The 16,792-nt window shown below is 47.3% G+C and overlaps 1 protein-coding gene across 3 annotated transcripts in view; it reads right to left on the bottom strand.

Annotated features, from left to right (window-relative positions):
* Positions 1–16,792, bottom strand: part of LOC144125702 (venom factor-like) — a 188,684-nt gene that overhangs the window by 91,690 nt on the left and 80,202 nt on the right. For all 3 annotated transcript variants that reach the window (XM_077659329.1, XM_077659328.1, XM_077659330.1), the window contains exons 2-5: positions 9,286–9,395; positions 5,302–5,459; positions 3,718–3,915; positions 3,171–3,241 (exon numbers count right to left, since the gene is read on the bottom strand). In XM_077659329.1, coding sequence (XP_077515455.1) covers positions 3,171–3,241; positions 3,718–3,915; positions 5,302–5,459; positions 9,286–9,359 — 501 coding nt within the window. In that variant the 5' untranslated portion in view covers positions 9,360–9,395. The remainder of the gene's footprint in view (positions 1–3,170; positions 3,242–3,717; positions 3,916–5,301; positions 5,460–9,285; positions 9,396–16,792) is intronic.

Here is a 16,792-nt window from a genome sequence, read left to right as displayed (position 1 = left end):
TGCTTCTGCCTACGCGCAGGGGACGCCGTGGCCTCGCACCGCTTTCGCGAAATGGCGGAAGTGGCTCTGTCACGTGGACTCATTTCGGAGCCGCTCCGACTTTTTTCTCGGAGCGCGTCGGAGCGCTCTGAGCCAGAGGCGAGCGCTCGGAAAGAACCAGCCGAATGCAGTCAGAGCGGCCGGTTTCGACCAGCCGAATGTGCGGTCGCCTCTCAGAGCGCTCTAGAGCGATCTAAAGCGACCAGTCGAAGACACCATTAATGTACCCTAGGGGGAAAGCTGACGGCATGAAGGCTCAATTCATTCCATCCATTATGGACGCCCGAGGCATGCTGGGAAGACAGCGAACTGGATTGACATCTAGTGGCTTATTGACTGTGCTACAGATTGGACTTTTTTGCTTGTCCGGTTTCGCTTTCACTGCTGTACTTTTCAGTGATGTTTTGTGCACTTTGTGGTTGAGTACTGCAGCTATGCAGGATTTCATATCCGAAGCATCCGAAGGCGCTTGACTCGAAGTGAGCTGAACACAGTGCCTGGTGCCTGCTAGGCCTAAATCCTGTTTGCCCTTTAACCGCGAGCCATTTACGCAGCGAACTGGATTTTGCTCAATGGGAGCCTGTAGCTGCCTCTGCATTGAAATGTGAAAGAAGGGAACATCTCTTTTTTTTTTCGTTAACTGAGAACGCGACAGCCCGCTGCTGTGACCACTCTGCACATTCCTCGTAGGGGCCTCCGGGATACTTGAAAGGTGCAGAATTAAGTACTTCGACGAGCCGAACTTATGTTAAGCGTACTCGCTGAGGATTGCAATTGGTTCATTTCGAAGACTGGCGGTGGCCGCGTATTGCATGTAGCAACGACTTCCACTTCGTGAATTAATCCACACCAATACCCGCTTGTTGCACTTGCCAGCGTGAACACGGCCGTCACTTACTTGTGGCAGGAGAGGATTGCGTTTTCTAATTGATGCTTTTTTTTTTCTGGGCAAACTCTGTAACTGCGGCGCCAGGACACGCCGAGAGCCGGAACTAATTGCGCGAAAACTAGTCGCATATAGAAAAGCTGGGGATATGGTAAGTTTCTCGCGGCACGAACATATCCTATGCACGGACATAGGGCGCGTCCCGCAGTAGCAGACTACACCAACGAAACGAAAAAAGAAGCTTCTAAATGTGGTAGTTTGAGAAATAGCGTTGTTGTTGTTTTTTTGCAGGAATATTTGCTCTAAAATGCGTGTCTGTTAAACGAAAAAAATTATTTTCCACGACTGGCTAACTTTGGTGGCACGAAGTGAAAACCCTCTCTCGCCATGAGCGAATTCGGTGGTTGTTTGCTTTTCTACTCATTTATTACAATATACAGACAATTATTTATTACAGGAAATACTAACTGCAAAACAACGCTTCGATGCAACGTATAATTTGCTAAAATTTGTATTTCTGCCGCCGTAGTCATTTTTCAGGGCCAAGCCAAGTGCGCCTTGCTGTCTGAATTCCCGGCATTCCTACGGCGGATGAAGTGTTTTTCCTGGCTCCTTCGGAAACTCGCATAGACGGTGGCGCAAGCTTTCCCTCTATGTAATATTCTCCATATTAGGAAGTACTGTCTGGTCCTAGTTCTAGAAAAAAGCGGTTTTGGACACATTTTGGGTACCATCTCCCCGTTAGGAGCTTGCGTACGAGTAATCTGAAAGCATTGCAATTCTATTTCCATTCCACTCCAACATTATTTCAATTCTGTTCCAATTCTATCGTAATTGTATCCCATTCCTTCGTAATTTTTGTAGGTGTATGTACCAGTACTAACTATTTTTCCATAGCATATCTTACTTTCCTGCCTTTGATGACATCACGTCGTTTCGGCCAGCCGCGAGTTCTGTAACGCCATCTAATGCTTTCGAAAATAAAATGTGGTCGTGGTAGCGTGCGCTGACGTCGCCTTCTGCTCTGAAATTCGGCGCTGGTGAAGCGGGTCGCCACATGTCAAAAGCGGCGATGTAGGCGAGGGCACCCCCTCTCGCTAAGAAAAGCTGGGAAAAGTGGCCGGTGACGCAGGCTGCAAAACTCGAGAAAGGCTTCCACCATCCACGAGGCGTCCTAAAATCCGCTACGCCTTTTCTGTAATACCCGCCGCGGCGGTTATGGCGATCGGCTGCTGATCCGGAGTTCCCGGGTTCGAATCCGACCGCAGCGGCTGCGTTTTTATGGAGGCCAAAACGCTAAGGCGCCCGTGTTGCTGTGCGATGTCAGTGCACGTTAACGATTCCCCTGGTGGTCGAAACTACTCCGGAGCCTTCCACTACGGCACCTCTTTCTTCCTTTCTTCTTTCACTCCCTCCTTTATCCCTTCCCTTACGGCGCAGTGCAGGTGTCCAACGATATATGAGACAGATACTCCGCCATTTCCTTTCCCCAAAAACCAATTATTCTTATTATTTTCTGCAATGAATTTTATGCTTACATCTGTTCCCGGTCACAAGACAATAATAATAATAATAATAATTGGTTTTGGGGGGGAAATGGCGCATTATCTGTCTCATATATCATTGGACACCTGAACCACGCCGTAAGGGAAGGGATAAAGGATGGAGTGTTAGAAGAAAGGAAGAAGAGGTGCCGTAGTGGAGGGCTCCGGAATAATTTCGACCACCTGGGCTTTAACGTGCACTGACAACGCACAGCAAGCGGACGTCTTAGCGTTTTTCCTCCATAAAAACGCAGCCGCCGCGGTCAGGTTCGAACCCGGGAACTCCGGATCAGTACTCGAGCGCCCTAACCACTGAGCCACCGCGGCGCGTCCGATCACAAGACAGACTGCGAATTTTTTTCTCTACTAAAGTGACCCTGTCGCCGCTGCATCTTAAACGGGCTTTGTGCCGAGTAGCAAGCCGATGGAGCATGGTCTGTCAGCTTTGAAAGGAATGCAGAACGCAAGCTTACCTGCAAAAAGAAGTCCTAATTCTTACGGGGCTGTTCTTGGTTCAAATGCACAAAACAAGACACAGAATACGAAAGGAATTGGCGGGATGATGATCGCTGATAACCGTTGGCAACAGTTGACGATTCCTAAACAACTACGCAACCATAGAAACAGGGGTTGTGTGGCCTCCCAGAACATTTTGCTTAATGTCAGCGAGGGAAAAAAAAACCTTCAAAATTAATACGCACCCTGACTTCAAGCTTGAACGGAGTAGAGGATGGCTCCAGAGTTCCATTCAGAGCAATGAACCTGATGTTCACTGCGTCAAGCACACAGAAGGAAAAAGGAGAAAAATTAGGTGCCAAAATAGAATGTAAAATATTTGAATATTTCAACGAAACCCGTACTGCCGTGACCCGCAGTTAACATAGGAGCCTTAAAGCGAAAATGCCGCTTTGTTACTCTCCCGAATCTACAATTATTGCTCTTGGCATCAGCCTTAAGGTATCTTTCGCGTACATCGACCCTAGAATGTGAGCGTTCCTGGTATTATGTGAACAAAATCATGTTTGCGGGAAATCAGATGCAAGATTCTTGTGACGTGTTGAAGAAACGAATAATATGCTACTCGATTTGAAGACAAATCAACAAAGCGTTCACAGGCTCAGTAATTGATCTGTTCACTTAATAACACAATCTTAATTCACCAGTAGCATGATTTTCTGGCTTGCGCACTGCTCTGCAATCACAGATTTTTCGAAGGAACAATTGACGAGCCCAGAGATCGATGCTTACCGGTGGATCCGGGATGGTAGATGGGCTTATCCGTCTGCAGGAAGAGGTGGTCTGCGGATGCCCCGCTCAAAGGCAGCAGCACGTCACGACTCCACGCTCCGCATTGCACAGACAATTTCACCGTCGCGTCTCCTTTCGTGAGCTGCATGTGGGGAACGTCTTCGGGCCTTACCAATACTTCGCCAACACCCGCAGAGCCTGTGAGCGCGCGCATAATCTTCATTAGCGTACACCGCGGCTGGAAAGCTTGTGGGAAGATGTTGCCGCTAGTGCTGCTAATGTTGCCATCAAAGCGACAATTGTATAACGGTTGTATAACGGACGCTCTCTCCAGTAAGCTGCTGCTTCATCGTAATATCTTGTGACCTAAAACCGCCGCCTTCGACTTCTAGCGAAAATTGTATAACGGTTGTATAACGGACGCTCTCTCCAGTAAGCTGCTGCTTCATCGTAATATCTTGTGACCTAAAACCGCCGCCTTCGACTTCTAGACAATAAGATGTGTTATACAGGTTGATAGGGGCTATAAAGGATATGGAGGCTGGTGCCGGCGAAGGCGTTGTCGACAGTGTTTCATTTCAGATGGGTTTACATCATCGGATCTATGCGGGCTACGTGATGAAAGTGGGCTTAAGGGCCGTGTCCGTAGAATGTGTCATGTAGTTATCGCTGTCGCTGCTTTGGTCAGGAGGATGAAGAAAACAAATAAGGCGTTCATTTTAATTATTACTTGCATTACTATAAAATGAGTTCTTGTTTTTGAAGGCCCACCTGGTGAAAAAAACTACCTAAATCAGACACAGTAACATCAGTATTGAGTTATATGTCACCATTCACGAGACCAGAGATGGATGCTCACCGGTGGATCCGGGATGGTAGTTGGGCTTACCCGTTTGCAGGAAGAGGTGGTCTGCACTCCACGCAGCTACTTTAATATCCGTTGCGCATTTTGTTCTAATTTAGAGAGCAAACCACGCCGATATACGGTAAACACTCTGTACCGACAACCCACAATGTATAATCTCGTGAACTTCGTGACACGTGTATCGGAATCAGCGAATAGCTGGGACAACTTGTTGTTATTGGTTTCAGTATCAGGTAGTGGATGTTTTTGTTGTTTTTGTTTGCATTTCTTTCAGTGCACCAACAGAATTGCGTCGATAGAGCGGTCGGACACCAAAAATATACAATTATTGGTTGAGCCAGTGGTTATCGTCGTTACCAGAAGGAATCTGCAGTGCTAACCGCATTTATTTACGTCGGCTGATATCCATCAAAACCCATTGTGAGTATGGTGACGCAGTTACATTGTACTTGACTCAACGTGGGCTCGCTGTCGCCTAGGGTATAAATACTACCTCGGGTTGGAAGAAGACATGCGAATGGTTCGTGGGGACCGGTCCTGTTCGGGTACTCCTCCAGTGCGAGTATGCCACCATTGAACGAAAGCACAGGAGGCCCTGACTCTGCTTACAATTCATTATCACAACGATGCCATGCTAACGGCTGTGACTCAGTTAGAATCACAAGAATAACAACTCGCCGTTTCGCAAAGATAAAGGCGAGAATTCAGCTTCCACCCACCTGCTTCCACGTCCAGAGTCGTCTCAAAGAAGGCACTGCGTCCAGGCCGGTTCCCCACGAGCGAAATGACGACCTTCTGGGCGCGGCCACTGGCCATGGCTACCACGGTCTCCCTGGCACCCAGGCGAAGAGCGTTGGGCGCCATGACGACGCACTCACTGCGCACGACGCCAGCGTGATACTGGTTAAGGATGAACAGCAAAAATAGCGAATAAATAGCAGCGACGGCGTACCAAGCCTGAGTCTGCTAAGCCACATTTCAGAGCCCAGCCTCCGCCCCAAGGCGTCCATAATCCACTCACGTATACTATATCGTGAGCGACATTAAGAGGCCCCGATCCGGGCGAAACTGCATGCGGGCGCCATCTGACGGAGCACTTATGTGGTCGAAGCCTACGCAGAGCGCGAAGTGCGTCGCGCTGCTCGAGACAAGCGCCGGTCTCGACACCAGAAGTGCCTCGTCATGCGGAGCTCGTGCATTTTGGCCTGGTTCGGCACGCACCGGCTGGAGCCTCTTTGTTTCGCTCACGATAGTACTCCCAGCAAGCTCGGCTTGAGCGGGGCTCTCGGTTTCCCGAAACTACTTCATCGCCGCTAAGTGGCTTAACTGCGCTGCGCGAACCGAGGTGCCCGCTTTTTTTGGAACAAAGCATTTTAAACATTTGTGAAAACAGGAACAAGCGTGGAACTCTGTCATGATTAGTTTGACATACTAAGGAAATAGAGCCATCCTATCTAAACTATAATTATGTTGCAGTCGGCCTTGAAGGGCTGCAAAAATCTGTTCACTCGTCTGCTCTCCCGCAAAAAAAAAAATTCTAAGTGAGGAACACAGGAAGTGCAGATAATTTCTCGGCGCATGGAACAGCGTAGCATCTATTTTCTGTCCACAAAGCAGGTGTTTACGTATGGCGTGTTTTGGAGCCACAGGCGACGATATTGCAAAATTTAGGCTATTATTGTCCTTTTTCTTTATAATTTAGATTTTCCAACCAAAAGATATGGCCCCAGAGGCCCGGATGGTTTGCCTTATCTTTCAGAGTAACCGTTTCTCCGGTGCTTTTCTTTCATCAAGAGATGTTTTGGAATCTTTTTCTGTTTAAAAGAAAGCGACAAATCTTACAAGCGGAAAACCCAGTTCTTCTCTGCATAACAAGAGCTCATTACACACTTATTGACATTGGTAAGGCAGTGGAGAGCTGCACAGTGCCACGAGTTTAGGCGTCGTCTGCACGGACAGTTAACTTGCTTGCAAAAAAGTTGGACTAAACAGTACAATTGACTCTTCTCTTAATACCAGATGTTTCAGATGATATGCCGAACTAGTTAACTATCTGGTTAACTAAATTCTAATAGCTAGATTTCATTCAGCAGGTGCCTTTTTTCACGCCCGCGCTGCGGTGCCGACTGCTGCTCGCTGCATTAGTCGAGGGGGAAGATTCGTGATACCTGCGCCATTAAGTGACGCCAATTGACGGGCGTCGCTCAGCACCCACCGTGGCGGTGCAATTTTCGAGTCGCAGGTGAAATGACCAATGCTTGCTGAGCCACAGTGCCGACGGAAATCGCGTTTTCGAAATTCAAGGGATTGATATGGCTATTACTATAAGCCAGCTAGAAAGTTCTAATTGGAAGCGGGCGCCTATCTAATAGTTAAGAAGTTAACTATTAGGATTTGGTGACCAGCAATCTATATAACTTGTTGAAACGATGCGCCCGGCAATAGTGGTATTACTATGCCGGAAAAGCCATATTGTAACTTCAAAAAGCCTATTTTTAAAATTAGTGACAGGTCTGTGAAACACCTTTTCTTTATGTCCAACAGGGAAGTAGCAAGCAGCGCATGCACCACACAGAAACTTCCTGATTTTATTGCTTCCTTTTGTGTTAATGTTGCAAGTGCGATTTCTCAAGGTGCAAGGTGCCCGACGTACACGGAATCAACATTACATACGAAAAATCTGCGCGATGCTCCTGCCTAAGCCTGCATATAGCGATGTGCTGCCGCTGAGATGAAACTCAAAGAACCGAGCTGACGATCGATGTGTACATAAAATTTATGTACAGTCCTTCTGTTACACTTTAGACGACAGAGTATATAGAAGATAAAGAATAGGTGTTCATCTGACGCTTGCTTCGCAGCAAATTCAATTCAGGCGAGCTGTAAAATAGCCGGCAAAATTAGCGGCTTAAATAGCAAGACAGCTTACCAATCGCAGTGCATTAAGTAGCAAGCAATATTTCTCAGTGCTGTGCAACTCCTTCAAGAGCAATTTGTCTCGAATAAGCGACTCTTGATAAGTTTTAAACGGGCAGTTCTTTTCAATATACCTAACACAATACGTCCTAACCTATTCATTACTTATCGAACGGAACAAAGAGCCTAACAGCAGGAAATTTGTTGTAAAGAACGAAGCATATCCGCCGGCAAAAGGACTCGTTTGGTGCCAGCGAACTGTTCAGACGGTGCTGTTTAGTCATAACGTGCCCATGTAGCTTCTAAATGATCGTTGATAAAAGTAAACAAAATGTCTAGAATAAGGCGTTTCTGAGACCACTGCAAGACATGAGTCAGCATCAATATGATTTTACCAGAACGTAACAACGAGTACATTTTCACGCTATTTGTTTAGTATAGTTCAGTCAAAAATAAATAGGGAAAACTTAAAACAAGGTTCCTTGTGTAATTATGCCTGCCGCGGCAGGAAAGGCTTGCCATGTCGATCAACGGTACCGTACACAGGTCAATACGAGGACAAGGGCTCACAGAACTCCGAAGCTATACGGCTGTACACGGAAACCAACTTTCAAAACATGCCGCTATATGCTCTCTTCACTCACAACGGCTGATGCTTTGTTCCTGACAGTAAATATGTGCACTCGTCCTAAACTTACACAGTGGCTAATTTCAGACACCATTTATGCTCTACGGAGAGATATGCACGGTTTGCATGGGGCGTGGGTAGTTAGTACTTCAGTGCTGTTCTTTTGCTCAGGAATTCAGTGAAACTGGCAACGGCCTGACTCGTCACTTGGGCATCAATTGCGCCCTGTGATTATCACGAATTGCGCGCTGTAAGCTTGGTTGGGTGGCGACTACGGGCTGCGCAGAGATCGGTACCTTAAGTTCGTGCAAAGAAAGCAGCTTTTAAGGATTAAGTTAAGTAAGGTAGGTTCAACCTCAAATACTCGTTTCTTGTTTACTAGCAACCGCTTAAAAAAACGAAAAAGCAGCACTGCCAGCAGTCTTTATAAATGAAGGCAACACGCCACCAAATAGCGTGACAAACTAGTGCTTTCTTTTAGTCGTGGGCTGGTAAGGAACATAGAATCAACGTAGAGGGGATGAAATTCAGTAATTTAGGGTTACCCTTGCAATAACGCATTCGCAGCGAGAGCACTTGTAAGCAGAACTCGTCAAAACTCGTTTGCCTTTTTCCGTGCAACCTGACCGCCATGGCTATCTTTCTTGGCTGTTTTCTCGCAGCAGCTGTGCCCGCCTACGCCGCATAATTATGTCTGCGGACATTTCTGATTCTGGCATGGTTTATGCTCAGGCTCCGCTTTATTGTGAAGCCCTGAGAAAAATAAAATTACCTGGAGTAAGTTTCGTAGCAACAAACCTCAGCTGCGTTATGGTGAACCCAAAGCTTACGGATGCATAATTCAGGCACCGTCCCTCCTGACGAAAGACACACATTTCGGCCACGACGACAACTCTATAAAACTTGGTCACAGTGACAAGGCGCGAAAGACGCCTCACATGCGGTTCCGCTCATCGTTGACGGACGAAGAATACACATTATCAGCCGTCGCTAACGCATTTGATGTCTCTACGAATACTTAAGCGACTGTGAAGTCGAAAATATGAGTTAGTTGCGAATATGGAATTGTTAATACTCAGTGCTCTAATTATCCTCGCCGTGAATCAGCAAACATTGCATGGTAATGAACAGGCCCTTAATATAGCACCGTGAAACTTACTTATTTGCCTGGACCCGATTTGGCGTTGATGCGATGAGCGCGCAGACGGCCCAGAGGATGGGGCCCGCGTTCATGTTGGCGGCCGACAGCAGACTGAGCCCGAGGCCGATCTGGACGTAAGGAGGAGAGTTCGGCCGACCAGGAACTTAGCCGCGACTCGCTTGCATTAGGAAAATGCAAGAGAGGGGCAGCTGCTTTTTTCCTGTGGTATCGCTGCGAGCTAGACGAGAGCGCACTATATAGTCTTAGGTTACACTGATTTAATAGAGCCGCCTGGAAAAGCCGCACTCGTGGCCGTCATCTAACTGACCGTCTCTCGAAAGCTGAATTTCCGTGGTAAGCGCTTGAAGCGCTTGAAACCCCGCGACTCAGACAAACAGTGAGTGAGCGGGAAAAAAAATCGTAAGTCAGCATACCAACAATTCTGCTGCTATGACACTTCTCTAATTTTTGTTCCAGTCTCCCGTAAGCAAGGGCGATAAACTTCATTTGCAAGGGGGTGAATGCAGAAGCTTGAAGGACGGCCCATACTTTATCTGCTTGCGGAGGCTACGATTTTGTTTTACTCCCTGCTAAGCACATGGCTGTTGTCCTCTCAATGCAGTGTAAGTCGCTATATCGCGCTTTTTCAAGGAGGTGGCGCCAGTTGGTTCACATATGCAGCCCCATTTAGGTGAGCACAGAAACAGGCGGCCGACGGTTGGTAGCGAACGAAGACCAAAGAGACTACGTGGCTTTTGTATGAGAACCACACATACCTGAAGATAAATAGATGACATCTTTGTAAGTTGACGTGTTAGATCGGGCGCAATTGCGCTTTGGTGGTTTCAAATCAAGTGCGTTAAGAAATTCTCATTATTTGCAGATGCATGCTACCGGCAAGAATTGCCACTTCAAGGGCGACAGCTCGCTGTGGAGCACGCGGACTCGTTTCCCTGTACCGACCGCTCTGGCAGCCGCGCAACCAAGCAATATGCGAGTGATGAAGCAGATTAGACAGATTTTGCTTACACGAGTCGCAGACCACGTGGTCGTCACAAAATGCAATGAGATTTTAAAATGCTGTCCATATAATTTTCTAACTTTCGCAGCAAAGCCAGGAATAGATTCTCAGCGTTGGGTTTTGTCAACCTTTAGATTGCGTGAGAGGCAAAAGGTGCAGCAAATTTTTTTGTTATTGAGATCGTGTCGGTTGAGTTATAAGAAACAAAGCACGCGGCTTCAGCTGCCTCACGTCTGGCTGAGTTGAAGCGGCGGGCGTAGAGCTTCGACCACTTGGTGGTTGTGGCAGCATTTGGGCCACCCCGTGATAATAAGCGGTGGAAATACGACTTCTCGCTTTGACTTTGCCTTCCCAACTACCAGCACAGTGCCGGGTAATCATGAATGTATGTTGTTGCAGTTTTCCAGCGCTTTTTTTATTGACTACATGAAAAGTTGACACCGAAAAATACATGGTAGTCGTGTTCTTGCATGAAATGTGTAGTAGTGGTAATATGCGAAACCTCAAGTGACCTTTTATGAGTCACAGTAAGTGCTGCTTTGACCTGCCTAACCGCGAAAACAACCTTATACGCTTTAAATGTACTTTCTACATAAGCCTCTATGTTCGTGGCTTATTGAACTGGCTGTAGCTATACGGGACAGAGGTTTAATAGCTCCTTCACTACTTAAAAAGTCGTAAGTCGTTGAAAAAGCTAGTTAAAATACAAAGGGGACAGACATGTAGCAGAGCTGAGAGGGTTGGATTTTCGCCGAGAAGACTTAAGCAAGAAAGGCTTCCTTCTGCGGAAGCGAGAAGTTCGAGCACAAGGGGAAAATAACGAAAACACGAAAAACAAGAAAAGAACAAAAAGGAAAACACCAGAATACACTGAAACAAAACACAAAGGCGCACATAGCATGAGCCGCTCCCCAGCGATGCAGATGTTAAAGGCTCTTGTAATGTAATTTGCTGTCAGCTTTCAAGACCGCGTCATTTCGCCCTGCTCAAGAGGCACCAGTGACCGTTACGAGGGCGGCGTGTCGCCTCAACGGCAGAAAAGCGGTCGTCCAGACGCCGTGTGGAAACCCGATCCCGCAGCAACTAGCCGCTGCAGACAGCAACCACCGACCGTCCGTCAGAGGGCGCCTGTGCCGCGCGTCCCACCGCTGACAAGTCCGAGAAGGAGGCTATGAGGACAAGGAGGAAAAGGGGAAGCTGGCAGGAAGAAAAAGAGAGAGAGGGGGGGGGGCTCATGGTGAGCAGGATAAAAGGAAAACAAATGGAAAATAACAGACGGGAGATTCTTTCTCAGTTATAATGGTTTTTGAGGAAGGCAATATTGCCCATGTTCTCAGTAATGCCGTGGGTTAATATCCGAAATTTTATATATATATATATATATATATATATATATATATATATATATATATATATATATATATATATATATATATATATATATATATATATATATATATATATATATATATATATATATATATATATATATATATATATATATACAAGAAGCAGGGTGCCGAATATTTACAGCAGTAAAGTACTCACCGAGGTACTGGTGGTAGTCGCTTATGGGACACCCCTGCCCGCAGGCGATGAACTCTCCAAGGGTTTAAAGCTTCTCCTACTGCGTGCATGTCAACAGTGTATGTATGCACCGTATTAAACAATACCATCATCATTTTGGCCTTCCCATCTCACAGGATTCTCAGAATTCTTTTTAACAGAAATACATTATCGCTTTTTGCTTTTTGTCTGTTTTCCGAGGTCGACCAGCGGAGCTCAAACTCAATTTTTGAGGTTGAGGTGAGGTTGAGTGATGTTGGCAGTCGCCTCAGGAAAAGTGAGGTGAGGGCGTCTCAGGAGACCGCAACCTCAGCTGATGAGGTTGAGGTTGAGTGAGGTCAGCAAATGTTTTTGAGGTTGAGGTGAGGTCGAGATTTTTAAGGTCATATGCCCACCTCTGCCCACCCATAAGCACAACGGAATGAATTTCAGGAAGAAACAGCAACACACACGTGTCTCACCTCATGCTTTCGAAGAAAACGCTTTCATTCCTATACAAGGTGATGGATGGGGTGCTTACAGAATCACTACCCTTTTCTATGATAAGGAAAATCACGACCAGTCGTATCTTATCCTTACTCCTTTTTAAAATATTGGTGTCCCTAAGCCTCGCCACGCAAATGCTCTTGTCTTTTTTGCCGCACGCTCTACAGTGATGAGGCAAATGCGTGCGGAGTGGCTAGCGTACGCTATAACTTTGCCGTTGCCATCTTGCCACTGAACGAGAATTACTGGCATCGGCATGAATTTCAGTGGCACCTTGTTCACAAAATGGGAGAGTATCGCGACTCTCTCGAGCCGCCTGCGTAGCTCGTTGAAGACGGCCTCTCCATGCAAAAGGAATATTATCTCTTCTCCGTTCTCCGTTCCCTTACTGCACAGTTCGGGTGTCTACCGAGATATGTTGGACAGATACAGCGTCATCTCCTGTCCTCAAAAAGGAATTTTTATGTTTAATTTTTAATTATATCTGGCAAGTAGTGTAAGGGGCTCGGCAAGTCTCGAAATCTCTTTCGACGAAACCTGAGCTCAGACGAAGTTCGGGTATCTACCGAGATATGTTAGACAGTAACGGCGTCATTTCCTTTCCTCGAAAACAAAATTTTATTTTTTATTATTTCTAGCAAGTAGTGTAAGAGGCTCGGCAAGTGTTGAAATCTTTTTCGACGAAATCCAAAACTTGAAGAAACCACAGAGGCAGGCAACCCCTCCTCCGCAGCAACCCACCAGACAAACGACCTCCCCGGAGGCACGTCAGCAGCAGCAGGGAGATGACAAGATGATCACATAGGCGTCCCCCCCGCCAGCGGTGAAACTCAAAATTCAAGACGACCTTATTCAGGCTTTGGAAAAAAGGATGAAAAATTTGGCAATGTTAGATGCCAAGAGGAATGAATTTATGAACCATATCAGCATCTATATAAAAGCAGTCCTCGGGGCTGTTCAGAAACAGGCCGAGAAATGCCAAAGGCTAAGGAATGAGATGGCCGCCATAAACGGGTGACAACAGAGCATGGAGGCAGGTCGTCTCGCAAGTGAAAAGTGGCTAGGCGCACAAATGAAAATCAAATCTAAGATTTATTTATTTCTTTAAAAATATATAAATAAATATCGCAGTGGAACTCTCGCGGCTTCCGGCGCAAGCGGCCGATTCTGCAACAGTACCTTCCGCTATTAGATGACACTTAATTGGGGATTGCTCTCCAGGAAAATGGGGGCTCCACAAATTGTCAGACTATCAGGCATTTCATAGTGGCAGTGGGGAGAATTCCGCGGTCACAACGCTCGTGAAAAGAAATATCCCGACTATTGAACACGATCTAGAGTCGAGAGAGGTCGAGAACGTGTTTGTCGAAATTTTAACCGAAAAACAGGACTCTAGTCTTTTCCTTTTAAATTTATACAGCTCACCCAAGCAAAGGAAGTTGAGGTTCAGGGCTCTGCTTCGCAAGGCTCTCAAAATTTCAAGCAACCAGCTGCTGTTGATAGTGGGGGACTTTAATGCACGTCACCAGGAATGGGGGTACCCGCACCAATGGCCAAAAGGCAGGCAGCTGTGGGAGGATACGCATGACCTAGGCAAAGCAAAGCTCTCAAAATTTCAAGCAACCAGCTGCTGTTGATAGTGGGGGACTTTAATGCACGTCACCAGGAATGGGGGTACACGCACCAATGGCCAAAAGGCAGGCAGCTGTGGGAGGATACGCATGACCTAGGGCTCAACCTGCACACGGACCCCGAGAGTCAAACGAGGGTGAGAAATAGCGTTAGTAAGGATACATCTCGAGATCTGATATTCTATAAAATCGTAAAAGGTTCAAAATGGCATAATTCGGATAAAAATTTTGGCAGCGACCACTACATTATTGTTTCCACGCTGAAACAAGCCCTTAAAACGCGCAGGGCTCGCGCGCCGGCCGTCGTTGAGTGCGATCAATTTAGAGATATCAGGAGGGCTCAGGAACTGGAGCCCATCAAAAAATTCGACGTTAGAAAGGCGACAAAAACTCTAGAATGGGATAACGCCCGGAGATTGCGGACAACCGTCTTCTGCTTACGTGGGAAGCTAAGCAAATAATGGAGCGTCGTCTCAAAAGCAGAAATGGAACCGCAAGGTCAGAAGGAGGATTGCAATACATAATAAGGATATCGAAGATTATACCTTCAGATTATGCGAACAAAATTGGGACAAGTGTCACGAAATGGAGGGGAGCACGAACCTCTCAAAAACGGGAACTTCGTCCGGCACTTGCTGAACGCTGAAAACTCGGAGACGCAAACCGGTATAAGATTGGCCAAAGCAAGGCACGCATTCTAAAGGAGTGATGGTGATTTTGCGAGCAAATTAATTTAAACGTACGTGGAGGAAACTTCGCGAACTCCACTTCCTGACTATGGTGGAGCGCATAACGAGGCGCAGGACGCCCGCATCACAGAAGCGAAAGTAAGGGCAGAGATTGTAAGACTTAAAATGAGGTTGGCTCCTGGTCCTAACGGGGAAAGGAAAAAATGCTCAGGAACTAGACGATGACTCAATTAGGTACCTAATGGAGTACATGCAGGAATGTTGGGAATTAAGGCGAGCTGCCACAACAGTGGAAGACGGCAAGCATTATTTTAATACCGAAACCAGGGAAGCCTCCTCAATTGGCTAATTTGCGACCAATTTCCTTAACTTCATGTGTTTGGAAATAGATAGAGCACGTCGTAAAGAACAGACTGATGAGCTTCATGGAGCGGCGCGATGTGTGGCCACATGAGATGGTCGGCTTCCGACCTCACTTGTGTACACAGGACGTCATGCTCCAAATCAAACATGACATAATAGACTCAAGGTCTAAAGATGCGAAAGCCATTTTCGGGCTGGACCTCACGAAGGCTTTCGACAACGTGAAGCATGAGGCGGTCCTGGAAGGGCTGAACAAAGTTAATGTAGGTACCAGGACATACCGGTACATCAGGGACTTCCTGGCGGGCAGAACTGCCTGCATGAAGTTCCAAACGCTGGAATCCCCTGCAATTGAGCTGGGGAGCAAGGGTACGCCCCAGGGATCGGTGCTGCCTCGTTTAATCTTCGACGTGGCTATGAGAGAGCTCCCCGAGCAATTGGCAAAGCTCGAAGATTTAAATTTAGTACATATGCGGATGGTATCACACTTCGGGTCAACCGGGGAAGTCATTCGGCCGTCGAAAACCTGCTCCAGGCCGCCACTGACATCGTCGTCGAGTACGCGGCCTAGCATGGTCGCCGCAGAAATCAGAAATATTTATATATAATCCGAAGCACTTAAGGTGCAAGTCGCCGTAGGAGATCAAAATTAAAGAGGCGGGTAAGGAGGTACCAATAGTCGAGCACATCAGAATCTTGGGCCTGATTCTCCAGTCACACGGACATAATGGCGAGGCTATCAAAAGGCTGGAGAATCAGGCGATGCAGACCCTGAGCCTAATTAGGCCGGTAGCCAGCAGGGGCCGAGGTTGAAAGGGAAAAAAGTCTGATTAAACTGGTACAGGCGCACATCTTCAGCCGGGTGAGCTACGCAACGCAGTATCTAGATTTGAAAGCAGTGGAAAAAGAAAACACTGAGTCTCTAATGAGAAAATGCGTAAAAAGAGCCGCGCTGGGTCTGTCCATGTGCACATCCACAGAGAGACTGATGGCTCTAGGGGTACGCAACTCATGAGCAGAATTGGCGGAGGCAGTGCGAACCTCTCAAATTGAGAGACTTAGCTGTACGAGGACAGGAAGAGCCACTCTGACCGAAGTTGGAATATACCCGGACAGAGGACCCACGCAAAAGGTGGAGGTAGATAGGGAAGTCAGACAAATTCTGATGATTCCTCCCCCGCTCCACCCAGCCAAAAAATATGCACCGGGAAAATCACAAAGGAGGCAATAACAAGCCGATTTCTAATGCCTCGGCGCAAGCCGTCCCCGGCAACGAGGCGGCCCACGAGCTGGCTCGAGATCTCTACCACCGGGCCGCTACAGAGCCCCCCGATGACCGAGGGAGAGGAGGGCGCATGCTTAAATAAAGGGAGATCACACAGCATTATAGATTGCAGCGTAGACAGGTATCCCCGCCAGACCTGGAATTAGACAACAGACAAGCAGTCGCGTGGAGGCGACAGCAAACTCGTACCTATCCACACCCGGTTATGGCAAAACACATGTTCACCGAGGCCAGGAGCGATAAATGTATTCTGTGGCACGAGAGGAATTCTCGACCACATAGTATGGGAATGCCCGTATTCTAACGGGGGACGCACAATATAGAAAGTAGAGATACCTGGGAGACCCTACTGCGCAGCTGGGACCCTGAGCTCCAGCTCCTGCTCGTCCAACTGGCTGCAGAGGCTGCTGGGACTCAAGAGCTCCCAGCCTGCATCTGAGGCGGCGGCACCCGTCCCCTGACCTGCGTGTCGGGGTTGGGTAGA

Source organism: Amblyomma americanum, chromosome 3 (assembly GCF_052857255.1).
Source record: "Amblyomma americanum isolate KBUSLIRL-KWMA chromosome 3, ASM5285725v1, whole genome shotgun sequence".
In the NCBI taxonomy this organism is placed as follows: Eukaryota; Metazoa; Arthropoda; class Arachnida; order Ixodida; family Ixodidae; genus Amblyomma; species Amblyomma americanum.
The sequence above is the reverse complement of the archived record's forward strand: the minus strand, read 5'-3'. Positions and strand labels throughout refer to the sequence as shown.